Source organism: Amphiprion ocellaris, chromosome 8 (assembly GCF_022539595.1).
Source record: "Amphiprion ocellaris isolate individual 3 ecotype Okinawa chromosome 8, ASM2253959v1, whole genome shotgun sequence".
Lineage (NCBI taxonomy): Eukaryota > Metazoa > Chordata > Actinopteri > Pomacentridae > Amphiprion > Amphiprion ocellaris.
Genome location: NC_072773.1, coordinates 24,000,385 through 24,027,366, shown reverse-complemented (window position 1 = coordinate 24,027,366; position 26,982 = coordinate 24,000,385). Strand labels below are relative to the sequence as shown.

At 39.9% G+C, this 26,982-nt stretch overlaps 1 protein-coding gene and 1 long non-coding RNA gene across 2 annotated transcripts; one reads left to right on the top strand and one right to left on the bottom strand.

Moving 5' to 3' along the window:
• Nucleotides 1-343: 343 nt before the first annotated feature.
• Nucleotides 344-10,074, bottom strand: LOC111570398 (rho-related GTP-binding protein Rho6-like). Its single transcript, XM_023273146.3, has 5 exons — nt 9,816-10,074; nt 8,963-9,050; nt 4,233-4,342; nt 3,991-4,125; nt 344-3,904 (listed from the first exon to the last, which is right to left on the bottom strand). The coding sequence occupies exons 1-5, from the start codon at nt 9,933-9,935 to the stop codon at nt 3,659-3,661; spliced, it is 699 nt and encodes a 232-aa protein (XP_023128914.1). The 5' UTR covers nt 9,936-10,074; the 3' UTR covers nt 344-3,658.
• LOC129349558 (uncharacterized) lies at nt 9,843-20,125 on the top strand. The gene is made up of 3 exons (XR_008602611.1): nt 9,843-10,187; nt 16,274-16,389; nt 18,670-20,125. It is a non-coding gene; the product is annotated as an uncharacterized LOC129349558 (long non-coding RNA).
• The last annotated feature ends 6,857 nt before the right edge of the window (nt 20,126-26,982 follow it).

The following is a 26,982-nucleotide window of genomic DNA, read 5'->3' as shown; positions in this document are numbered from 1 at the left end:
GACTGAAGAGATAAAAGACAAAGTTTGCTGCCCAAGTTGTGGATATCTTGCCTGGAAAGTCTATAATAAATAATTAGTATGTCACCATTACACGTATTTCCCCATTATCAGGGATTAATAGAGCCAAAACCTATTGCATGTCTGTCTGTCCTGGAGGAGGGATCCCTCCTAAGCTGCAAGTATTCTTTCAATAATTTGCATAAAAGGGGTTTTTGGAGAATTTTTCATATCTGAATTTGGACTAAGGCCATGAAAATAAAACTGGCTTGTCTTAACACTACATCCACCAACGTTTAGCCCAACTTTAATCACTTTATCACAGAAATGAACACCAACTAGCAAATTAACTTCAGACATATTTATTCAAATAAAAGATTAAAAAGAAAGTAGCATATGACAATAACAAATACAGAATTCAGTTAATAATTTAAGCCATAGTAGGCAACTTCACACAAGCACACAGTTTTGCTCCAGTAACATTCTTTTCAGGGCTTTCTAATAAACAGTTTTACGAGGAAGGATATGTACAACAAAACACATCTGTTTGCAAAAAACAAGACAAGAGGGAAACTGTGCCATCATGGTTGCATATCGGACAACTCGTTTATGGCAGGATGCTCCAGACAGGACGGAGAAGTGAAGGAGGACTGCAGCAGAGCTACAGAGCCACGCTTCAGACAACCCACCCGTGGCTGCTACTAGCATGGGCTTCCTCCAGCCAACGCAAACATCTCCAGCAGTCCGCTGCTGTCTTATATGTCCAATCATCACCTTTGCTGTGGCTTCTGTCTAATGCTACAAATAAAAGGTGAGGCGCCCTCTCCGAGACCCATCCCTCCCTCTCTGGGAGAGACAGGAACTGCCCCTGCTCGCACTGTTGCTAGGCAACGCGTTAAATTCCAGTGTTCTGCACATCGCCGGGCTTCTCGGTGCAGACCTACAAATCATCAAGTCCTCCATTAGCCGAGCTGTCAACAGCCGCTAACGCCAGAAGACTCCAGTGAATACGAGAACAACGTCAACAGCTACAAAAACACCAGCGACGGCCACGAGCAAGTAGAACGAAACATCCAGCAGAAGGAAATTATCTTTTAAAAGTGAAAAATGAGAAGATTTTTTTTTAGGGTAGTTGCGAAATGAAATAAAATATATCTGAGGCATAAAAAGAGAAAACAGGAAGGGAAAAGACAGGACCAGCCTGTTTGTGTGGTTCAACTCAACCTTTGTGTATCACTGTATCCTTTCAGGGGCATTTAGTCTTATTGTCTGATCGCTCTTAAGACTTATTTTAGCTTGAAGGTGAACTCCACCACTTTTGCACATCAAGGTCAGTTAAAAGACTTGGGGTATACTACTGTTTATGTGGGAAAAGTTGGATGAAGCTGCAGGAAATCTAAGAAAGTGCCTGAAATGAGGTCACTTGAGTCAGCGTGGGGTCTGTGTGGAGTTCAGCTCAACACACCTCTGTAGTGTGCTGCTCATCTTTAAGGTCAGTGGGCATGAATGCACTAAAGAGAGAGTAGATGAAAGCTTTGCAGCGGTCACTTGCAATTTAGCAATAATGAAAAAAAATCCTCTACAACCCCAAAAGCACTTTCCCCGTAGACAACAATTACAAATGAGACGTCTGCAAAACTGTTGACAGGACATCTCCACCTGCAAACAAGGTTGGTTTTTAATCTTTCTACAATGATTTTTTTAATCCTCAGATGTTCGATTTTTGCAACACATCTGCAGCCTCTAAAAAAAGGTATCATTTGCTCCAATACAAAGTCTGAAGGCTGAGCGGGAAAAGTTAATAACACGTGCAATGAGCTTTATCACACCGAGGCAAACCTGGAAGCTACAAAACTCACTGTGGCTCGTGCACCAGGTGAGCAATTTCCATTCAAGTGAGCATTCATCATTTTCTGCTATCCAGTGTCCTGAATACATCAATAGCTGCAGGGCTACATTAGCTGGACGTATTAAAGAGAAGTGAATAACTGATGAGATGGCTCCTCATTCATTAAAATGAAAGCTGCTCAGTGGCACATTCAGATAAAAACTTTTCCAAGTGTCCTCCATGAATTAGCCGGATGTTCAGCAGACATTCAACATTTTAGGCCCACAGAGAAAGCGCATTAGCCTAAAAAATAATATCAAATAGCTTTTTTTGTGGAGTTTATAATGCTTAGAAGAATGTATTCAGTTCTACAGCCACTCCTTAAACAATGACTGTGTGGTAAAAATGTGTTGTGTTCCAGTGTGCATTATGTGATGAAGTTGGAGTAACATGGTTCGGCTGCAAAGACAAAGTCAGCACAGAGCCCAGGGCTTGAGCATAACATAATTGAATCCTTGATCAAATTTGTGCCACTTGAGATGCACTGTGGGTAAAGTAGGAGCCAAAGATAAGCAAGTGTAGAAAAAAAAAGTCAGACATTTCTGGTTCTGCTGTATCAATTTGGACTGTTCTTTTTAATTCTCCTTTGTCAGTCGGCACGTTGTATTGGTGTGCAATGCTAAATCAGTGGAATAGTCCTTTGGCTGAGAACCTGGAGCTTGTGAAGCACTAATTTATGGTCCCAAGATGTTCAAAGTCTTTGTGGTACATTAACATTAACTAGTCCAGAGAAGAAATCTTTGTCATATCTCTAAACACAAAGAATGACTTCATTTTCACAGACATGTATAAAAAAGTGTTTTCCATTCAGCTGGCTACAGAGATGATTCATCAGTGTAACACCACTAAAAGCAAGGCTTATTGTTAGTAACACTGAGCAAATAAAGCTGCTGTGGTGATGGCTAATGGGAGGGAATCTCAGAAAGACATGTTCAGACAGTGTTTATATGGCCCAGTTCTTTGTATGTGTGTTTGTTATTAACAGCATGTCCCCCCTTTTGTAGCTCATGTGAGTGCTGAGTCACATTGAGCTCCTTCAGATGTGCTCTCGGTGTGTCCTCCCACCGACTTTGCAAATGAACACTGCTTGCCAAATCCCTCCCTTCTCGACACCTTTTCTCCACTGTCAGCTTTAATTTTCGAACTAAATACCGTGAGGGGTCAGCCAGGGAATAATTTCCTTCAAGGAACGCTGTTTTAAATTCCCCGAGCCGCATTTCTGTAGTCACCAGTTCCTGTCACTGTCAGATTTTACATTTCATCTCGTCACTCAGCCCATAGCGTGACCTTAAACAGACATTCAGACAAAGAGATGGATGGGAAAGGGCACTGCTATCGGAATTTCAAATGGGTCTCATCAGCTTAATGCAGTCAAATGCAGTGTTTACAACCACTTCCTCCACGGCAAGCGAAGGTACTGACCTTATTCAAGCTGACTCACTGCAACCTTTACGTGGGTCTGCACCTTAAAGTGCCTGTTACGCTCTGCTTGTAAAAAAATGGTTTAACTGAACATCAAACAATTTCTTTCTGCAGAAATTGTGCGCTGGTGACAAGTCATGATGAAAACTTGAGCGTCAGAGCTGAATATAGAGCGTGTACTGATCTATTTGGAATTTAGGGAGGATGCTGCAAAGGGAAGAGAGGCTTTGCAGAAATCCACATCATGGCTCTCTTTCCCTTGCACACCCCACGTCCCCACTGAACCAGCTGCAGTACAGTTCACTTGTCCTTTCTTTCTCTTTTTTTTCTGCAGCCTGGTCTCAGCAGTATTCACATGATAGAGCAGCTCTTGGACTTGTCCTTGCTGAAGGTGGAGGAGAGCAGCTCCGTCTTGCTGGGCAGGTGTAGGAGTCTCTTGGAGAGGCGGCGCACTGGGCTGGGTTTGTTGGCAGGCTGGAGTTTGTTCATGCAGGCCAGAGCCGCAGTACGGAAAACGCTGTGGATGCTCTTCTCTGACGTGAAGGCTGAACACTCCAAGTAGGCCTCTGCTCCGAGCTGCTTGGCCAAGGACGAACCCTGTGAGATGACGGAAGAGATGAGCAAAAATAAAAGAGGCATGTTGTAGCCAGGAGACACAAGGTCTGAACGGTCAGGAAACAAACCTGTTCGTGGGAGATCGGAGCCTGTTTCTGATTGGACAGCTCCATGCGCGTGCAAACGTCTGTGCGCAGGTCTGTCTTGCAGCCTATTAGTAGGATTCGAGTGCTGGGGCAGAAGTCCTGGATCTCTGCTTTCCACTGCAAAGACAAGAAACAGGTGTCACCAGAGTGAAAGTATAAAGAGTGAATGTGAAGGAGGGCAGATTATTGATCTGCCACCTAAAATAAACTGCAACTATTCAGACCTTCTTCAGAGCTCCGTCTACTGTGTCTGGTCGGCTGATGTCGAAGCATAAGAGCACTGCATCTGAGTCGCTGTAGCAGAGCGGCCTGACGTTGTCGTAGTATGGAGAACCTAGTGGGACAAACAAGTGTCTCAATAAAGCTTTGGTTTCATAACAATGCAGTTTAGGACACAGCAAAGTTTTTTTTATCCTTTGTCAGCAAGCACAAACAGAAACAAAACTGCTCTTTCTCCAGCTGACACTATTATAATGTTCCTTCACAACCATCCTCCTCAAATTAACACATTACAAACACATACACCCCTGCCAAACTCAGCAGAAAACAAATAATTTCACTCAGCTTCAAGCCTTCCCACGGAAGGGAAATATTCCAAAAAACTAAACTAAACTAACTGAGTCAACCGGTGCAACTCTTCAGTGATTATAGCATTCAGTTATTAGTCAGCAGCAAACTTTATTTACAAATGTTGACAGAAAACCTGCATGAAGTATGCTCTTTACATTTTTACTTGTCGTATGATTTAGATCAGAGCAAAATCTATTAAATTAAATTTATGTCTTGACAAATAAATATACATATTGAAGACAACTAGACTAGGTCTCATAAAACAAAAGCTTAAACCAAAATTGAAAAGGGAGCTACACCCCACTCTCATGTCTCTGTGGTAAATAGAAGCAGGTTAACTTGGCTTAAAAATGAGGAATCAGCTTGACTGGCTCTGTCCAGCAATAAAACTAATTAACAGTAACAATTGCTGTTATACGGTCAGTCGGTCCAAAGAAAATGGCACATTTCTGTGGACTGTTTTCTAGTTAGACACTGTAACACCTGAAAACTGCACACAGTCCCTGTAAAACTGCATTTTTACACAGTTGTATTTGTACAGAATTCATAAACAAAATAAAATATGTTAATTTGTGGGCTTTAAATCTAATTACAGGATGATTTTGTTATCTACTTAATGTTTGCACAGCTTGAGCGAAGTTGTATTTCAGATTGCAAAGCTTCTGTTTGACAGACAGAGCTAAGCTAATTCCTGCCCAAAGTCAAAACTGCTGTGAGCTGTAGCCATATAATTAACACACATATATTAGACTGGTAGAAATCTTCACATAACTCTCATATTTCCCAAAATGTTTCTTTCAAGATTAATTCAGAAGTTGCCAATTGTTCCTAAGCTTCACATTTGCACATGCTGACAAACTTTCACAGCCCAATACAAGGATAACTTGTGCAAAACTGAATAAAAACCAGCAAACTTTATAACTTTATAAAGCCATTGGATGATAATATGCATGTCTATCACATTTAGTTTGCCACTGCATCCTGATGTCATGTTTGTGCCACTTGTAGAAATCATGCTAATTAGAAGCAAGAAAAAGTCATTCATGGTGCTGTTGGCTCCATGTAAACTTCAGTTGCAACAGGGAAGGTGCATCTTTTTACATTTCAGATATTACTGACACACACACATATTATCAACACACATTTAGCCACTTATAAACTAAAATCTCATTCCCTTCATCATCTCCTTCAGACAGTCGATGCTGATTATTGTCCCATAAATGCAACACCTTGGTTGTGAGAAAGTGAACTGATGGCACGTGGGAAACATACTTTGCTCACATTTCCATAAACAGCACGAGTTTATGTTTAACTCTCAGGAAGGCCCTCGTGCTAAAAACAGACTGACAGGATGTCCGCTCTCTATTGTCTTCCCTCTGCCACCTAGTCACTCAGCACACCAACACCGAGATTTAATTTCCTACTTCTGTCCTCAGGGGCCAAATGTGCACAAGAAGCTTTCCTTGCAAACACTGTATAAGAGGATCTAATTGTACCAGGAATAGACACTTTCATTGGGCTCCTACTGGGGCTGACCAACAATCATGTTGTCTTGCTGAATAACAAAATGTTAAACTTTCATCAAAACACACTGTTATTCAAGAAAACCCTCCCGGTTTGTTCAGTTCGTCTCAATTTTTGACTGGAATCTGCAAAGTAGGACGACTTACACAACGACTATCAGTAACATTTCTTTTAGTGGGAATCAAAGCGGTCGTCACATAACCATACAGGGTGATGTAAGGCTTGAGAAAGAGGAGGCAGACGGATCTAAAGAGGACACAACTTGGAGCACCTACCACCTCCCACACACAAGCAGCCCCCCGCCTGGACACGCAAACACACTCACACAAACACACAACGCTTTCAGTTGAGCAAACATGAGCAGATCTGTTCAAAGTGTCTGCTCCGCTGTCAAAGAAAAGGCCGAACGTCTTCGTGCACCAACAGAAAGATGAGATTGGCTTGATAAAAGATGCAACACAAGCTGGAATATACACGGTGGAGCCTTTTGATGTGAACAGGTTTGCGAGACACATAGAAAATAGGGTTAAATGTTAACTTTACGTGAAAAATCATAGTTTATTGGAGAAGGACATTTAGAGTGATATTATTAGAGTTGAAATAGTCAATCAACAGAAGCTGAACTGACAATTTTAGTAATTAACTCAGCGACTTATACAAATTGTCAAGCAAAAATGCCAAATATTCTCAAGATCCAGCTTCTCAATGTTAGGATTTTCCACTGAAACATGAATATCTTTAGATGCCAAATTGGGCTTCAGGAAATGCTGATATATATGTGTGCTGCAAATGTAAATCCATCTTATGCAATGTTTCCTCTGGACAAGGGTGAGTGTCCAGAAAGTTTTTCCTTCGTGGGAGACAAACGCACAAACCTACATTAGTTCAGTGCCGGTTTCGGTTACATAAGACCCTTTTTTTTTTTAGGCAGCACACACCATAAGGCAGCGAGGAGGTCATGCATGTCTTCTCTCTCAGTATCCCTCACTTGTGCCTTCTGTTCACAGTCACTGTACGCCACACAAACACACACGTAGTAAAACAAAGTGCACGCACAAACACACATGTAGTAAAACAAAGCACACGCACAAACACACACACGCTCGATCGCAGACTTCCACCCCCTGCATGGACGAGGCTTCCCCCTCTCCCCTGTGAAACAACCCCTCTGCAGGCCAACTGGCACTGCTCAACTTCCTCCCAACACAAAGCCCGAGTCCACACTGTTATGAAACAAATCCATGCAGTGCCGGACGGGTTTTTCCTATTGATCTCATTTACGTAATTTTTCTGTACATTTAAGGTCAGTAGGCTGCAGTAATTAACCTACTCACCCACCACACTAGACGTACTCAAACACTGGGATCCAAACATCAAAAATTTGTGATAATTCTTAATTAAACTGCATTTTTCTTGCCATTGATTAATCGTTTCACCTATAAAACATTTTAAAATGTCTATTTTTAGAATAGCAGAGGTTGTGCAGACATCTTCTTTTGTATTGTTTTGTTTGACCTGGACCCAAAACTGAAAGATCTTCAGTTTAAAATGATATGAAATGGAGAAAATCCTGGAACCAGAAATGTATTGGTATTTCTGTTAGAAATCTCTAAATCAAAAGATTATTTGAGTATTAAAAGAACTTCAGATAAATTTTCTGTTAACTATTTGTTTTATCTCTAACATGCATTTATGATTAAAAAAATCATTTAAAATGGGGTGTGACTTAGGGAACATAGTATGTGACAGCTTGATCTTTGGTCAATTGACTTTGAGGCCAGAGGTCAGATAAATTAAATGCAGCAGATAAGCTAAATCTGAGCTTTACTCACTCAGAAGGTTCACACCCTGATGTGAATGCACCAATATAACCAGCATACAAAACAAAGACGCTACCATGGACCTGAACTCCTTCAAACTAAAGTCATTATAAAGGTCAGTTCATGCCACACCCTTGCAAGGACTAAAACAAACGATAAAGTTAATTAATCCATCAGTAGACAGTTGATTAGTACTTTCAGTTATTTTTTAGGTCAACTTTTCTTTAAGATTTCCTGTTTTTCTTATTCCTATCCTTCTAAACAGGGTATTTCAGGGGTTTGGATCCCACCTTCAGCTTCTGAAAATGACAATTTGCTGATTTTTTCTTTGCATTTTAAAAGCAAAACAATCAATGATGCCAAAAAATATTGGTAGATTATTAACAAAAATGCTTATAGATCCAATAATACTGATTTATTCTTAATACCACAAAAAAAAAAAACAGTAAGATTTCTGTTGGGCCACACTTTACATAAAGTCATGAATCAGATCTTGGATCCGACTTTCCTGTTCCTCAAACACTCGGATCCCATTTTTTATCCAGATCTGGATCATTACATGTAAAGCTGTGGATTTCAGGCCCCAGATGTCCTGAAGTTAATCCAAGCAGGCTTATATCTCAGGCCTGTTGTTCTCTGCTTTCACCAACCCACCAGGGAAGATCTCTTAGCAGATTTCACAGCAGTGAAAAGCTGCTTAACTGCATCAAAACAGGATGGACAGATAGTGACGTCTGGGTAAACAGCCCTAATAAGACTGTAAACAAAACAATGGACCAGAGGTGGCTTCATTTACAGTCGTTACCCGACTCCAGGCCGGCTGTGATGTTGGGAGGGTAACCAAGTTCCCAATCTTAACTCATTAACAAATACCGAAACCGACTGCTTTGACTCGATGCTGGATCTCGGATGTAAAGGTTTGGGAAGTGTTTTAAACTGGCAGCGAGTCAAAGACTGAAGGACGAGGAGATCCCAGCTTTGCACGACATGCAGTTGCAGTGAATTCACATTAAAATGGAAAAGCAGAGCTTAACCCTCACCTGATGTGTCCCAGAGGCTGAGCTCCACACGCTGATCTTCAAGCTCCAGACAGGCTGTGTAGTTCTCAAACACAGTAGGGACGTAAGTCTGGAAATACAGGCAAACATACCAAAAAATGATTAACTTATTCACCACTAATCGTCAAAAATCCTAACGTCACTAATGACCACTGATGGACTTCATGAGTCTGGCCATCTTCGAAATGTGTGAAATATGTACAATGTAGACAGCATTTTAGGTTAAAAAAAAACAACTGTACACGTCATTTTTCAGTTTTTTTCAGTTTTTATGGGAATGTTTTCACCATATCTCACTAGTCACTTTGCATTTCAGTGCTTGTACAGTCTGAGCGTGTCAGATAAAATCTAGGAAATCTTGAATGCAGAATTATTTAGCGGAAAGGACAAACAGATCTGAACAGTTGTGCATTTTTCTTTAATCAAAATGAGCTTTCCTAAAAAATGAAATCTAAAAAATGTCTAAAAAAAATGAATACATTCTTGTGTGCACTCAAATGTGCAGCTCACATGGTGTCTGGAATATTTTATATGTTTCGGATGTAAAGATTGGATGAAAATAAAGCTACATTTACTATAAATATTACATCCAGTAATTTTACAGACTCTATGGTATTAACAATGCTTACAATGTGATTTATATAGATTTAATTTAAGGGGCAATTACACCTAAAAACACCAAAAAGTGTAATTTACTGCAGGAATCTTCTGAGGATTATAATTATATTAAAAGCATCCAACACCAGCTGTATATTTGTAATGATTTTCCGGGCTGCAGTTTCCACTACTGATGCTGAAATGACTGCAGACAGGATGTGAGGCAGGAAGCTCGTACCTCTGGGTAGCAGTCCTTCACCAGGACTTGGAGCATCGCTGTTTTACCGCATTGGACGTCCCCGACCAGCACCAGCTTACACCTCGCTACGAAAGGCTGCGGGAGTCTCCTCTCCTTCATGGTGACACAAACTGACACGTTCGGGGGCAGAAGGCGGCGGAAAGTTTCGGTAAATCCTCCAGACGAGCGTCTCGGTCCGACTCTGAGCTCGGTGAGTCGGTGCTGAAGCAGTTCAGCGGCAGTCAGTGAAGGAGTCACTGCGGAACTTTATATTGTGGCGCTAACCAATGAGCGCTGCGCAGAACGAGCACGGAGGAGGGACGTGCACGACGCCCTGTTGTTACTAACAGGGCTGGAGGAAGCATTCACGTGGTAAACTTCAGACAAAGTAGCAATAGTACATTTCAGATGTTTATTTTTATGTCGATATTATGTACAGTTTTTTTTTTTACATTAAACAAATGAACATTAGCACCCCTTTCAGCCATTTTTAATCCATAATACACATATTCTTTATTTTAAATAATGGCAAATATCTGCAAAATAACGATATTTTTGCTAATATGAATGAACTAAAAAAGAAAAGAAAAAGGGAAAGTGTAATCTTATGGTCAAATGTTGTAAAAAAAAATGAACAATGGTAGTTATGTTAAATATTAACCCTCCTGTTGTCCTCATTTACAGGCACCAAAAAATATTGTTTCCACGCCTGAAAAAAGTCCAGAAATTCAGCAAAAAATCCCCCAAATTTGGCAAGAAAATTCTAGTAAATATTTTCAAAAAATGAATAAAAGTCTTCAAAAAAATCCTTAAAAAATATAAAGTGATTACATATATATCAATAAAACTTCTAATATTCTCTTAAGAACATTCACATAAAAATCTGCCAAAATCCAGCAAATTTAGAAACATTTTTAACATTTCTTTTTTCCACCAAAAAATTTTCAAAGATTTCCCAAAAATGTTGAAAATGTGGACATCAGACGTTTCACAGTGAACATATTTTTTTCCCACATTTTTAAACTTTAAAATGGGTCAATTTTGACACGCAGGACGACACGAGGGTTAAGGTGCTTTCTGGAGACACTTAACTCAGCATTAAACAGAAGAAACAGCCTGGCTCTGTCCAAAAGAGCACAAGAATACATGTATTTGCTGATCTATGTCTTGGCCAAGTGCTGTGAAGTATGCCAACACTGTAAAATAAATTAATAAGTCTACAGTTTTAATTGTATATATGCACTATCAGTCACAAATTTGGACACACCTCATTCAATGATTTTTAATTATTTGTATTATTTTCGACATTGTAGATTAATACGGAAGAATAACACTTTTTTGTTTATAACATAAATGCATTCTTTTATAGTTTTGATGTCTTCAGTATTAAGAAAGTAATTAAATAAAAACCATTGAATGAGAAAGTGTGCCCAAACTTTTGACTGGTAGTATATCTATATCTATATATCTATATCTACATCTCTCTCTCTTGCTCTCTCTCTCTCTCTCTCTCTATATATATATATATATATATATATATATATATATATATATATATATATAGTTTGTTGTTTGTTTTATTTTGTTAAATTACAAACAACAACTAGTAAGAAGAAACAAGTATTACTTTACATGTTAACACAAAACAACAACCACAGAGACTAAAACTGTAACCTCCATCCACATGAAAAACCAATATCTTTATGAATGGGAATTTATTCCTTTACAATGTTTGAAGGTGAAATTACATTTTTAAAAACTATTTTTACAAAATCTATAATTTTTACATACTTATTAAAAAGAAGCATTATGTATATTATTGATTGAAAAAACTAAGTCATTTCTAAGTGTTACTTTACAGATGTTCATTGTTTTGCTAAATTACAAAAAATATTTTGTAAAATCACAGAGAAATTATATTATTTACACACTGACTTAAAAAATAGATCAAAATGTACATCAAGTCCAAATCAAAAACGTTTATTTTACAAATAGTAATGTGTTGTATTTGATTTTTGTCAACATTTTAACTAATTTTACAGTTTTTGAACATTATGGAGTTTTATGGGCTCCTGGCTGCCAGATTTGGATGTTTTTTTTATGGAATTTAAATGTACATTTCCTGATTTAATGAATTACAGATTAACAGCGTGATTTAGAGCCGCTGCTTGAAAGATTTTTATTACCTTTGGACAGATTCTGGTTAGCTGTTTTCCTTTTTCCAGTCTTTGTGTTTGCTAAATGTGTCAGGGCTCTACTAGTAACAAAGCAAATTAAAGCTGCAAGCAGCGTTGGACGGGTCCTCGCATCCATGCTGGTCGTCGAATCCACGCACGTCCACCAGGTGGCGCTGCGACCGAGAGTGCATGTCGGCCTGTGGATGCGATGATGGCCGGACTCTGATCACGTGTAAAATTTCAGGCAGATTGGAGCGTGTTCAGGCTACTTATAGAGCTTGTCCTGTCCATCCACCAGGTGGCGCTGCGACCGAGAGTGTATATTGGCCTATGGATGTGATCACGTCCGAACTCTGATGACACATATAACATTTCAGGCAGATCGGACCATGTCCAGGCTAGTTATAGAGCTTTTCCTTCTATCCACCAGGTGGCGCTATGACTGTGGCTGTATTTCAGCATGTGAATGTCATCAGGGCGGGACTCTGATCATACATGTAAAGTTTGAGGCAGATTAGAGTATGTTTAGGGCAGTTACACAGCAGTTGATGTGTCATGTCAAAGCATCAAAGTTTGGGAGCCTGCCATGGCCACGCCCTCAGACTTTTGTGGAGCATTTTGATAACTTTTGATCAACCATGACTGGTGTCCATCCTGGCCAAATTTGAGCTCTCTCGTGGTTACGGTGTTTGAGTTAATAGCTTTTGAAAATGTCCAAAAATTACAAAATTGTCCAAAATATGAATCATATTTCAAAATGGCCGCATTCCGTGGCTCGCCATTTCCACGCCCTCAGACTTTTGCAGAGCGTTTTGATAACTTTTGATCACCCATGCCTGGAGTACATCCTGGCTGAATTTCATATCTGTCGGTGTTACCCTGTTTGAGTTGATAGCTTTTCAAAATGTCTAAAAATGACCCAAAATTTAAGGTTGGTGTGAAATTCTAGAAAGAAGAAGAAGATTAAAGAAAGAAAATACATAAAAAAGAAGCAATTAAATAAATGGGAAAAAAGTTAAGACAATTAAACTTTTATAAAGTATGGGGGGAAAAAAGATGTAAGAAATTAAAGAATTGTATTTAATAAATAAACAGGAAATTTGTAAATAAGTGTTGTAGTCTTTTGCAGTTAATTGATGGATAGGTGTAGTGAGAGACAGCCAGACAACGGGGTAGAAATAATAATGAGAACAACTCATACAGCACGGGGTTGCGAGCCGGAATCGAACGCGGGCCTCAGCGTTGGGGACCTAGTACATGCGTGAGTGGCTTAACCCATTAAGCTATATGTACACACATATTGCTTTTAAACGTGTATTCATCCAATAGAAAGTTTAGGGGTAGGGTTCGGGTTGGAGAGGAAGGTCCTGACAGTAGCAATGTACCAAAAGAATGGATATAAAAATTAAATTTTTTTCATAATTTAATAATAAGCCACTCCAACCAAAAAATTTGTAAAATAAAGTTATGGTTTTTCCTTCAGCGTCGTCGATCTAGTAAACCTAACGGTGACGTTCAACCACGACGCTGAAGGAAAAACCACGGATTAATTTCTCAGAATATTCGGCTGCTTAGTATTAACATTAAAAATATTTATGTGTAATATTAATTACCCTATTTTTTTCATTACAACTGTAAGGACCTTCCTCTCCAACCCTAACCCTACCCCTAGACTTTCTATTGGATTTATACACGTTTTCAAGGCCAGAACATGTGTGCTCATGTAGCTCTACGGGTTATGCCTCTGACGTATGTACTAGGTCCCCACCGCTGAGGCCCGGGTTCGACTCCCGCTTGTACACCCCATGCTGTATGAGCTGGCCTACCTCTTATTTCTAACCCCGTTGTCTGGCTGTCTCTCACTACACCTATACAAACAAAAAGTGAAAGACACTACTACACTTATTTAAATAGTTAAATGTTTCTTTACAAAATAACATCTTAAAGACAATAACACTTTCACTAGGAATTAAACACAATTTACTATGAAAACTTTAAATATACAATTACACATTAAAAAGACAAAATATTTGTACATCTAATCTAATATTATAAAATCATGAAGAATGACAAAAGACCAAGACTAAACTTTTAAGATTAATCTAAAAACAGACAAAAAATTGGAAAAACACCAGTGACACTTTTGAATATCTAATTACACAGAAGACACAATAACAAAATCCAAAAAAAACTAATAAATTTAAATATCTTAAAACGTTTTCTATTCTGAAACAAAAACATCTAGTTGTTTCTTCAAACACTTCCTCTTTCAATGTTCTGGGTTGCACTATGAATTGATTTACTAATAACTCTTTTCTCAAAACTGCTTCCCTCATAAAGTCTACTAATAGTTGAAATCATTGATCAAACTAATGTTACCTTCTGATCACCACTAACTATACTTTTCAGTGAATACAATCAAAGTTTCTGGACCATTTCTAAATAGCACACAGGTGAACGTCTCACCAAAACTCAAATGGATACTCTAAATGTGAAATCAAGACTCATGTTCACAACTTTTAAGGCTTCGATTAAACAGAAATTTCTAACTAACAGAGAAGTACTAAGACACTTTGCACATTTCAGTCCTCAGACTATCTGACATTTCAAACTAACAGACAACTACACATGGACATAGAAGACACGAGTCCTTGGACTATCTGAAGGTTCTAGTTTACAGACAACTACTGTGAAACTTCGAAAATTTCAGCCCTCAGACTGTGTGAAAGCTCATCTCCTCAGGACTCAAGAGGTCTGTACACTTTGAACATCTTGGAAATCAGGGTTCAACCCTCCAGCACAAAGCCTAAAGTCCAACCTCCTGACAAAAACTATTGAGTCCAAACTCAAGTTAAAAATTAAAGCTGCAAGCAGCGTTGGACGGGTCCTCGCATCCATGCTCGTCGTCGAATCCACGCACGTCCACCAGGTGGCGCTGCGACCGAGAGTGTATATTGGCCTATGGATGTGATCACGTCCGCACTCTGATGACACATACAACATTTCAGGCAGATCGGACCATGTCCAAGCTAGTTATAGAGCTTTTCCTTCTATCCACCAGGTGGCGTTATGACTGTGGCTGTATTTCAGCATGTGAATGTCATCAGGGCGGGACTCTGATCATACATGTAAAGTTTGAGGCAGATTAGAGTATGTTTAGGGCAGTTACACAGCAGTTGATGTGTCATGTCGAAGCATCAAAGTTTGGGAGCCTGCCATGGCCACGCCCTCAGACTTTTGTGGAGCATTTTGATAACTTTTGATCACCCATGCCTGGAGTACATCCTGGCTGAATTTCAGCTCTGTCGGTGTTACCCTGTTTGAGTTGATAGCTTTTCAAAATGTCTAAAAATGACCCAAAATTGAAGGTTGGTGTTAAATTCTAGAAAGAAGAAGAAGATTAAAGAAAGAAAATACATAAAAAAGAAGCAATTAAATAAATGGGAAAAAGTTAAGACAATTAAACTTTTATAAAGTATGGGGGGAAAAAAGATGTAAGAAATTAAAGAATTGTATTTAATAAATAAACAGGAAATTTGTAAATAAGTGTTGTAGTCTTTTGCAGTTAATTGATGGATAGGGCGTAGTGAGAGACAGCCAGACAATGGGGTAGAAATAAGAATGAGAACAACTAATATAGCACAGGGTTGCGAGCGGGAATCGAACCAGGGCCTCAGCATTGAGGACCAACTACATGCTTCAGTGGCTTAACCCGCAGAGCTATATGATCACACATGTTGGCTGTCAGCAAAGGTGTATCAATCCAATAGAAAGTCTAGGGGTAGGGTTCGGGATACAGAGGAAGGTCCTGACAGTAGCAATGTACCAAAAACATGGATATAAAATTATACATTTTTTCATAATTTAATATTAAGTCACACTAGCCAAAAAATTCTTAGAATAAAGTTGGGGTTTTTCCTTCAGCCGTTGTGGTTGCACTGTACCTTTAGGTTATCTAGATCTACAACGGCTGAAGGAAAAACCACGGATTAATTTCTCAGAATATTCGGCTGCTTAGTATTAACATTAAAAATATTTATGTGTAATATTAATTACCCTATTTTTTTCATTACAACTGTAAGGACCTTCCTCTCCAACCCTAACCCTACCCCTAGACTTTCTATTGGATTAATACACATTTTCAAGACCAGAACATGTGTGGTCATGTAGCTCTATGGGTTACGCCTGTGATGTTCAGGACTCATTCTTGTATTTTACACTCTCTGATGTTTTCTTTTCTTCATGTCTAGTGTGTGAATCATTTCTGGTTTGTCTCTTCAGTGTCTCATGTGGCCCTGCAGCTTCTCCTCCTCCACCTCCTCCTGAAGCCTTCATCTTCTTCATCATCAGCTGCTCAGTGACTCTGTTGGACGTCTCACCGTGTGGCAGCAGCTCAGGTCAGTGGTGAAGATCCTCTTTATCAGCTCCACACCCACAGACGTAGTGAACGCAGCGTCTGTTGTTGTGCTAATAAGAAGCTGCATCTGAGCAGCAGCAGCTCTGTTCACTCCAGCCTCAGTCACACATGGAGTCAGAGCAACACTCTGTCAGAGCTGATTCCTCAATGTTAGATCTGATTAATCTCTCTCTAGTAACAGGTTATGTACCACAGGCTTTTAAGGTTGCTGTAATCAAACCTTTACTTAAAAAGCCCACTCTAGATCCAGATGTTTTAGCCAACTATAGACCAGTTTCCAACCTCCCATTTCTCTCCAAAATTCTGGAAAGAACAGTTGCAAATCAATTATGTGAACATTTACAAAGGAATAGCTTGTTTGAAGAGTTTCAGTCAGGCTTCAGAGTGCATCATAGCACAGAAACAGTTCTGGTGAAAGTTACTAATGACCTTCTCATAGCGTCAGATAATGGACTGGTCTCTATACTTATTTTATTGGACCTTAGTGCAGCATTCGATACAATCGACCACAAACTTTTATTACAGCGACTAGAACATTCTATTGGCATTAAAGGGACAGCACTGGACTGGTTTAAATCCTACTTATCAGACAGGTTCCAGTTTGTGCATGTCAACAATGACTCTTCTGAGCATACTAGGGTTAATCATGGAGTTCCTCAGGGTTCTGTCTTAGGACCAATACTGTTCACATTATACATGCTTCCCTTAGGCAACATTATTAGGAAGCACTGTATTAATTTCCATTGTTATGCTGACGACACTCAATTGTATTTATCTATGAAGCCAAATGAAACTAATCAGCTAGCTAGACTGCAAGATTGTCTTAAGGACATAAAGACCTGGATGACCTATAATTTCTTACTACTAAATTCAGACAAGACTGAAGTCATTGTATTTGGCCCCAAACATCTTAGAGAATTGCTTTCAAAGCATATAGCTACTCTGGATGGCATTACATTGGCCTCCAGTACTACTGTGAGGAACCTCGGTGTTATCTTTGACCAGGACATGTCCTTTAACTCGCACATAAAACAAATCTGTAGGACTTCCTTTTTCCACCTGAGAAATATTGTGAAAATCAGGAACATCCTGTCTCAGAGTGATGCAGAAAAACTAGTCCATGCATTTGTTACTTCTAGGCTTGACTACTGTAATTCCTTATTATCAGGTTGTCCCAATAGCTCTCTGAAACATCTACAGCTGATCCAAAATGCTGCAGCCAGAGTACTGACGGGAGTTAGCAAGAGAGATCATATTTCTCCTATATTGGATTCTCTTCATTGGCTTCCTGTTAAATCTAGAATAGAATTCAAAATCCTTCTTCTGACATATAAAGCTCTTAACAACCAATCTCCATCATATCTTAAAGACCTGATAGTACCATATTATCCTAGCAGAACTCTTCGCTCTCAGACTGCAGGCTTACTTGTTGTTCCTAGAATCTCTAAAAGTAGAATGGGAGGCAGAGCCTTCAGTTATCAGGCGCCTCTCCTGTGGAACCAGCTCCCAGTTTGGGTTCGGGAGGCGGACACCCTCTCTATTTTTAAGACCAGGCTTAAAACCTTCCTTTTCGACAAAGCTTATAGTTAGGGCTGACTGGGGGACCCTGACGGGGTATGCTGGTGTTTTCATTTGCACAACTGACTTCCCCTCTTGACGTCCCTTTAGTTTGCCCCTAGTTATGCTGCTATAGGCCTAGGCTGCTGGGGAACCTCTCTTGATGCACTGAGCCCTTCTCTAACTACCTATGTATTTACTACATATACCATTATTGCATTACATTCACTCTGTTTCTTTCTGTGTCCTTTCTCCGAGTGTCCCTGGTCCCAGAGCTGGATGCTGAATGCTTCAGATGTGTGGCTGTGTTTTATGGTCCTTGTGTCCCACCCCCCCCCCTCTCTATCTCTACCCCTCTATCTCTACCTTTCTACCTCTTCTGTCCCTCTCAACCCGCCCGGCCAGCAGGCAGATGGTTCCCCCCACATTAGAGCCGGGTTCTGCTCGAGGTTTTTTTCCCTGTTAAAAGGGTGTTTTCCTTGCCACTGTCGCCTTTTGGCTTGCTCTGGGGGTCAGGCATATGGGTTCTGTAAAGCGTCTCGAGACAATTTGACTGTAATTGGCGCTATATAAATAAAATTGAATTGAAAATTGAATTGAACTGAGAGCTCTCAGCAGTTTTCTACCCATTTAAGAACAGGACAAACCGAACAAGCTGTTGTATCGATTTGTCCACGATTTCCTCTCATGTGTCCATTTTAAGGAGTTTGCAGTCAACCAAGGCTGACTCAGAATCACTCCCACCGGGAAGATCTGTGAAGGAAGGTCCACCCGGCTGGTCCAGAAGCTCCGGTCCAGCAGAGCAGCGTCAGGATGGAGACGTAACCGGGTGAGTTAACTAGAGAGGCGATACATTCACATAGAAAATCCAACAATTCCTTCTGTTTTTACAGTTTGTGACTCTGGTAAATGGTGTCATTTTTCAAAGCTGGTGGGTTTTGGGCTTCACAGATTAAACCTAAATGCTTTTCTTAAACAAACTGCTGAGCTGCTGCACAGTGAAATGTTTGAGTGGAGCTCAGGATGAAAGCATCAGAGCTGTTTTACATGTTTTTATGTTCAGCTAATATCATTTCCTCTGGACAATGTTTGTGGTGTTAGAAGTGGACGTTTGTAGGGAGTTTTCAGTTGTAATACTTAAATGCATAAATATTTGCAGTGGTGGTTTCACTGCAAGCATCTACTGATGTCACCAGTGAAGTAAATAAAAACAGCATTTGTTGAACTTTACACCTCTCAGTGTCTGCAGTTAGTTTAGCTGAATCAATGCAAAGATATTTCTATTTTTCTACATGACAGGAATGTCAGTGAAATCCAAATGCTAAGAATAAACAAGTGATCTGCCTGGTCACAGATCCCACTTTAATCCAAAATAAAGACTTTGCAAGGAAATGTACTTGAAATATGAGCCACCAGTAAAAGTTGTGATCAGACAGAAGGGCCTGTATTTTATCTTTGGAGAAGTTTAACATGTAAGTTTGTGCAGCTGATCAGTGGTGAGGCCTGTGGATGACTGGAGATGTGTGTGGACACTTAGACGAAGCAGCAAATGTGTTGAAAATGAGTTGTCTTCTCAGAGTCTTGAAGATGTTTTGTCAGAGCTAAGAAAGAAGTAAGAGATCCTGCAGGTGATTGTTGAGTGGTGTTGAGGAATTTGAATGTAGAGGAATAGCAAAGAGATTTTGAAGATATTTAAGCCATAAGTTGTATTTTATTTGTTTGCTGTTCTCTCCCATTTGTAGTGAAGAGAAGTGATTTGACATGAAGAATGTGATTTGTGTGGCTTTGAAATTGTGTTAAAATGTAAAAATGAGTGATGAGGAGAAGAGTGTGACTTTTTAGTATTGTGTTTTTTAGCGTGTTCTTTAAAAGTTGTAGGTAGATTATCTTCTTTTTTTGATTTTGTGGATTGTTTTTTTTTCTTTCAGTGTTGATGTCACCGCCTTGACGAATAGAAGAAAAGCCTGTATTTGGGTATGTAGGACTGGTAGTCCAGAGGTAGTGGTGGTTTGGAACCTGGAGAGTGCAGGTTTGATCCCCCACCCTGCTCAAGCTTTTTTTTTTTTACATTTGGGCAAAACAAAAATCTTTTCGTGCCTTCGTGCCTTCGTGCCTTCGTGCCTTCGTGCCTTCGTGCCTTCGTGCCTTCGTGCCTTCGTGCCTTCGTGCCTTCGTGCCTTCGTGCCTTCGTGCCTTCGTGCCTTCGTGCCTTCGTGCCTTCGTGCCTTCGTGCCTTCGTGCCTTCGTGCCTTCGTGCCTTCGTGCCTTCGTGCCTTCGTGCCTTCGTGCCTTCGTGCCTTCGTGCCTTCGTGCCCTTCGTGCCTTCGTGCCTTCGTGCCTTCGTGCCTTCGTGCCTTCGTGCCTTCGTGCCTTCGTGCCTTCGTGCCTTCGTGCCTTCGTGCCTTCGTGCCTTCGTGCCTTCGTGCCTTCGTGCCTTCGTGCCTTCGTGCCTTCGTGCCTTGCTTATGGGTAAATCTCCTTGTTTTCCTTTTTGCCAGGGTCCAGTCCTGGTCCGGTCCGGTCCGGTCCGGTCCAGTCCAGTCCAGTGACACTCCACACCACAGCGGGGATTCGAACCGTGACCATCCACATGACAGACACACACCCTCTGTGTGAGCTATCTGTCACACAAGGTCTCTGGTGGAGTTTGTTGTAATGATGGTTGCAAGAGGTTGTCATGCAGCCAAAGTGTAAAAAGAGCCTTGAGCTGGATTCAAATCAAGGACCTCCTGTATGAGAGGCAGATAACTTACCACTGCACTATCCTTCCTACTGGGTGTAGCTGTTAGTTTTCGTAAATGATGGTACACAAAAGTATTAAGGAAGTGAAGATAATAAAGGTACTAAGGTACCGGGGAGGCAAAAAACTTACCTCTACACCACCTGTCCTACAAGATGTTGCTCTAACTTTGCTTAAATGATGCTATCAATTATTACTGGCGCAACCAAATGACAAATAAAAGGTGTGAGTGGAGATCTGAATCATGTGAGGTTTGTTTCTGAGACTGAATACACCTGATCTCATCTGATCTGCAAAGCTAAGCAGGGTTGGGCCTGGTTAGTATTTGGATGGGAGACTACCTGGGAATACCACGTGCTGTAAGCTTTTTACTTCTCCTCACAACCTCAACAACACACTGCTAGCGACAGCTATCAACTAAAACCTCTTGGTTTCTTTATTATACACTCTATGAGGTGGATAAGCTGCAGCTCATGCTGATTTATTGCTGCTTCTGGTTGGAGCCAAAGAACAAAGGCTTCACCTGTTGGAGCAGCTGATGTCCTGCAGCCTCTTCACCACAGAAAGCCTCTGACAGCTTCAATTCTTTACACTCTGACTGCAAGACACCAATCACATAGGAACATTTACATGTATGGAACAAAGAGCTGAGCTGACACTCAACATGTGTTTGACCATTTATTGATAAAGACATTCAAACATGTCTAGAGATAGAACACCAACGCACGGTGTAAGAAAGGTCAGAACAGACTTCACCTGCTCAGGAAATTGAGGTCCTTCGGGGTGCAGGGAGCAATTCTGAGGACCTTTTATGGTTGTGTGGTGGTATCAGCCATCCTGTATGGACTGGTCTGCTGGAGCAGCAGCATCACGGCTGCAGACAGGAAGAGACTAAAGAAACTGGTTAAGAAAGCAAGCTCTGTCCTGGGCTGGTGTTAGACAGGAGGATGATGACAAAGCTGTTGTCTATCATGGAGGACATCTCCCACCCCCTGCAGGAAACAGGACCATCACCGGCAGCTCCTTCAGGGACAGACTGCTTCACCCACAATGTTTGAAGGAGGTCCTTCCTTCCTGCAGCAGTCAGACTGTGTTCAATCAAACCTGCTCCCAGTAGTTCAGATCACCCATGAAGTAACTGCAATAAAATGTAAATAAGTCAATATGTGCAATTTCACAGGTTTTTTTTTTTTTTACAAGCATTTCTATTTCTTCTCTAAGGAGAAAGCATCTATTTACATCTGTGCACTGAGTGCTGCTTTTCTTTTTACTTTTTTCCTATCTGCTACTGCCACACTGAAAATTTCCCCACTGCAGAAGCTACCTATCCATCCATCTATCTATGGTCCATCTACCTCCCTACCTATCTATCCATCCATCCATCCATCCATCCATCCATCCATCCATCCATCCATCCATCTATCCATCCATCCATCCATCCATCCATCTCTCTCACAGGTGTGGGGGTTGATTCACCTGTTCTCAATCACCTTAATCCACAAAGGCCCGGTTCTTCATTCTTCCGCTCTCTGCCAGACCACAGAGTTTGAAACCAGAACCTTTCTCCTACAATTAGTCTGGTTTCCCCTTTTTGTTTTCACCTTGGTTTAGTTATCCTTTCTGTGTTGGTTTTAGTTTCATTCGTTAAATAAACTCCTTGTAATCTTTGACCTGTGTCTGCAGATGTCCTGTGACACCAATGATCCCATCTGATATTTAGCATGTTTTCAATTATTGGTCCCATTTCTTAAAAGAAAAAAAAAAAAAAAAAAGCCCCCTGAAATCTGATCAGATAAATGAATGTGAAACTACTTTGGGTCTGCTGCAGCTGCCTCCCTCTGATCTTGTTCCTGCCCACAGCACAATCTGATCAGTGAAACACTGAAGGACAACTTCAGCATGTAAAACATAAATAAGCAAAGGCTGCAACTCGTGATTATTTTAATTTTAACTTAACTTTATGTGCTGTTCAAAAACTTTATTTTTTCTGCAAATGTGTAGTGATTCCAAATCTTGGTTATTGATCTCCTTGATTACAAAAAAAATCTGTATCGACCCGGAAAAAAAACAAACATGTCAGGCACCCTATGATGTTAACTGTTTGCCTGAATGTTTTTGTTTAAAATCCTCAGTAATAACCTTTGACTGGTTGCTCTTAACCCTGTAAAACTCACTGCTGCAAAAATACAACATCAGCTTATTTTTTAATTACTATTTTCTATTATATATATATCTGAAATAAACCCAAATCTGTGGGTCTGACAGCAGCGTGAGGTCAAAGAAGCTGCCATCAGCTGCTGCACTTCTGTCCGTCCAGCAGATGGAGCCATGGAGCTGCAGTCAAGTGAAGAGAAGCACAAGGCAACCACCACTTCCATCCACTGACGCATTCAATTTGACTGACTCTAATGTTTTATTGACTTCCAACCACTAAACCAATATGATCACTGATGCACTGAGCTGAAGAAGTAATGTTACATTTCAAACATAACTGCGGAAATAACCGAAACTTCTTCCTTAGGAAAGGAGAAAGTATAAGAGTATAAAGGCAGTGCAAGAATAAATAAGAAAAAAACGGTGCAAAAATTGCCCATAGCATTATATACAGATGACTTTATTCTTAAAAAAAAAAAACAACAAACATATAGAAGACTATATACAGAGGATCAGGTTTCAGGTATAGATAGATCGACAGATGAATCCTTACTGTGAAAATATTTAAAGACATTGAACATTGTGCAATATAAGGTCAGTCAGCAGCCTCAGTTCATGCACCAAGAAAACTTTTATGCATTTTTTAAAAATAAAAAATTACATGTTTCTAAATTTTCTCCATTTACAAGGCAGGGAGATAACCGAAACTTCTTCCTTAATAGTTCCTGTTTAGTTTGTATGCTGTGGTGTCAGGATTACTACACGTGGAAATGAATATCAAATTAAAATCATTTCCATATCTTGACAAGTTGTTGCGATCACAAAGTAAATAAAGCTGCAAGCAGCGTTGGACAGGTCCTCGCATCCGTGCTGGTCGGCGAATCCACGCACGTCCACCAGGCATTTTTCGCCAGTCCTGATGAGCATGCCAAGTTTGACGCATTTTGGGGTATGATAAGGCCGCCAAAAAGGCAATTCAAAAGACGGTAAAATAATATTAATAATAATAATAATAATAATAATAATAATAATAATAATAATAATAATAATAATAATAATAATAATAATAATAATAATAATAATAATAATTCCTTGCATTCCAATAGGGTCTTCGCACCATTCGGTGCTTGGACCCTAATAATAATAATAATAATAATAATAATAATAATAATAAACCCGACGAATTCCAATAGGGTCTTCGCACCATTCGGTGCTCGGACCCTAATAATAATAAACCCTAGCATTCCAAGAGGGTCTTCGCACCGTTGGTGCTCGGACCCTAATAATAAACCCTAGCATTCCAATAGGGTCTTCGCACCGTTGGTGCTAGGACCCTAATAATAATAATAAACCCTAGCATTCCAATAGGGTCTTCGCACCGTTGGTGCTCGGACCCTAATAATAATAATAATAATAATAATAATTCCTTGCATTCCAATAGGGTCTTCGCACCGTCGGTGCTCGGACCCTAATAAGTGACATCAATGTAATGTTTGCTTAAACTATTCCTTTAAGTAAACACTAATCTCCCAATGACAGTATCAATGCACATGTTTGAGGGGATTTTTTGCTGTCTCATGTCCTCTTCGAGGAAAACATCATGAGTCTCTGGCTGTAAGCCGGAATCTAATTCTGTCACTCACAGATATATCTCAACAACCTTGCAGGAAAATGTGATTCATGTAAAGTTTTCTTCCTCTTCTGCCAGCAGTTTGTGCAATTTGAGCAAACAGAAGCCATCACACAGCACTTGATCCACTATCTGACTTGTATCAATAGTTTTTGGAGTTTTCTGTTCTGAAACATTGAAGTATCTCAGGCCAGAGGTCAGCTGGTCAGATGAGGAAGTGGCTGAAAATGACAAGAAGTCCAGTTTATTTAGTAGCTTTGGTGTGTCTGCAGGTAAACTGAATGTGTGTGATACAACCACAGGAGGACGGATTCAGTTCATTTACACACAGAACACATGAGTGACTGTATGTGTACATGTGTTTACGTGACGCACAGTGTGGAGCAAACAGGGCCGAGCGCCGCCTGCCAAACCCGAACAGATGACAGATGGCTTCATCAATCTGAAGTATAACGCAGAATTCAAGAGTGTCAGCCATGTGGAGGGTAAATGGAGCATGGTGAGTTGTGCAGAACATAAATGGAAAAAACCACTCAACTGTCACAGAAAGCTTTTAATTCCATTAACGTAAAGTGTGAGAATCTGAATGGATCTGCTGCGGTACAGAGAGGAACAAGGTAGACGTGTCCTGTTGTCTTGCTTCATTGAAGTTTCCGTCTTCGTGCTCTGTTCTCTGCCTTCACACGCATGTACAACATACAGTATTACCAACACTTAATGCTTCAATCCCGTGACGCTCCATTTCTCCCTCTTATGGTTCTTAACATATCTTTACATGAAACACTTTCCATAGCACTGCATCCATCCGCGTTTGAAGGATTTTAGAAAATACCGCTGTCAGTTCTGAGTCGAAACTCTTCCCACATAAAAGACAAGCCGTCAATCAAAGTTTTATATGCAGTTTTTGTAAAATGTATCACCCTTTGTCAGGGCTTCAATTAAGCTTCAAAGACTTCTGCACTGAAATTCTGTTAAAATTTAGCCTCAAAATCCTCCAAATTTGAGGAATTTCCTCTAAAATAATATAGAGAAATCAGACAAAAACAACATGTAGCTGACTGTAAACTCCTCAATAACTGCACCAAAAGACATACAGTATTAAGAACTGAATGTTTTTAATAGCATCTCTGCATGAACATTGCCACACACTTACAGGCTCACATTTGTTCCTTGTTTTCAGATTTCCCTTCAATCTGTGTAAACCTGTTTTTTTGAGATTTTACTATTGAAAGGTTTGTTGTTTTGGGGCTCTTGTGACAGTGACCATGAGCTTTACATGTTATTCATTATTTACAATGGACAGATGAGAGAGTTCACTGACATGATGTATACCACTCTCATGTGTGTACTTCAAAACACTGCTACAGCTTAGCCACACTTAGCTTAGTTTAGCCTAGCTTAGCTTAGCATAAATACGATACTGGAGGCAGTTGAAAACAGCTTGCCAGAGTTTGTCCAACATGAAACAAATACACCCATAAAAAGCTCTAAAGTTCACTAATGAACACAGCGAAGGCACAAACAGAAATGTAAAAACAACAAATTGTGGTTGAGTTGTCAGTTTTGTGCTGGTTTCATGAGGTCTCTGGGCAGCCAGTGAACAGTTTCACGGTTGCTACGCTAAATAAGCTAGTTAAAGTGCTCCCCGTAATATGACAGCTAGTTGTTTTTATATTACATATTTTATATAGGTGTACTTTTTAGGCCATGCAAGATGTTTTCCCCCTGCTTCCAGTCTGTACGGTAAGCTAAGCTAAGCTAAGCTAAGCTAAGCTAAGCTAATCTAATCTACTCCTGGTTTTGCACTGATAGACTATTGAGTAGTTTCATTGAGTAGCCCACAGCTACACATCTAAATTGTTGTTGCGCTTTTGGCTATCTTGAGTAGAACTAATTTGCATTGAATTCTGGGTAGATGAAGACTTCGTTCAAACTATTTAACTCATACTTTAAGAATGTACTCGAACAATTAAACAGATATTTTTACAGAAGAAAAGTCAGATTAAGAAAAAAATTTTATTCCTAATTTGTTACTGCCTTCTCAAATAACTTTGACATTGTTCACTGCACAAAATTATCAGCAAACCACAAACTACAAGTTTGTTTCAGTCTTTTTTTAGTCATGTCAGCAGTAGCAGTGTTACAACAGTCACCTGATAAAAATTCAGGAAATTTTGAACTGCAGGTTATGATTATGCTGAGCAGAAAGGAGACAAGCATGGGAACAATTTTAAAATCTAAGTAGTAAAATGTCCAAAGTATAGAATTCTGGTAATACTTGTGTACATGATGACTCAATGTTGGTTTTCTTTTCATTTTTGTAAAAATAAATATAGATTTACATATAATTTAAGAAATTTGACTTTCATTCTTTTTCTTCTTTATGATTTATGATATTAGTGGTTAGGTATATTCCAAGGCTGCATAGACTTTTCTGATGATGGGACTGCTGCAGAATTCAGAAAGGTTAACGTATGCTGAGCCACTCAGTT